This window comes from Penaeus monodon, chromosome 23 (genome assembly GCF_015228065.2).
Source record: "Penaeus monodon isolate SGIC_2016 chromosome 23, NSTDA_Pmon_1, whole genome shotgun sequence".
Lineage (NCBI taxonomy): Eukaryota > Metazoa > Arthropoda > Malacostraca > Decapoda > Penaeidae > Penaeus > Penaeus monodon.
The window spans coordinates 40,991,195-40,991,572 of record NC_051408.1 but is presented as its reverse complement, the minus strand read 5'-3'; the positions used below and the strand labels follow the sequence as shown (position 1 = coordinate 40,991,572).

The following is a 378-nucleotide window of genomic DNA, read 5'->3' as shown; positions in this document are numbered from 1 at the left end:
GCGACCGAGCAGCTTGAAAACTACTACCAAGCGGAGCTCCGCAACCTGACCATCCTGAAGGAGGGCCTCGACCAGGAGGTGTCCAACATCGGCTCCAACATCGAGCTCGCCGAGAAACACATGGACGACGACACGCCATGGGACGACACGGAGCTCATGGACGCCAAAGACATTTTCCTCAAGACGATGGAATTCATACGAAGCTTTGACTACGAGGCAGGAGACTACAGCAGGAGGGCGAGGTTCAACCCGCCGGACGACCTCAATAAGGTTGGTGTTGCGCTGGAGGAAGCTGGTTCTTTTCTCTCTTTCATCATTTCTTTCTTTCTCTCTTTTGGTAAACTGGCGGAGGATATGTCTTCAATGGTCTCGATCTTT

At 52.6% G+C, this 378-nt stretch overlaps 1 protein-coding gene across 1 annotated transcript in view; it reads left to right on the top strand.

Annotated features, from left to right (window-relative positions):
• Window positions 1-378, top strand: part of LOC119588306 (RING finger protein nhl-1-like) — a gene marked incomplete in the record, with an annotated part of 50,140 nt that overhangs the window by 40,739 nt on the left and 9,023 nt on the right. The window contains 1 exon segment of the mRNA XM_037936999.1: window positions 13-270. Within this exon segment, the coding sequence (XP_037792927.1) occupies window positions 13-270 (258 nt within the window).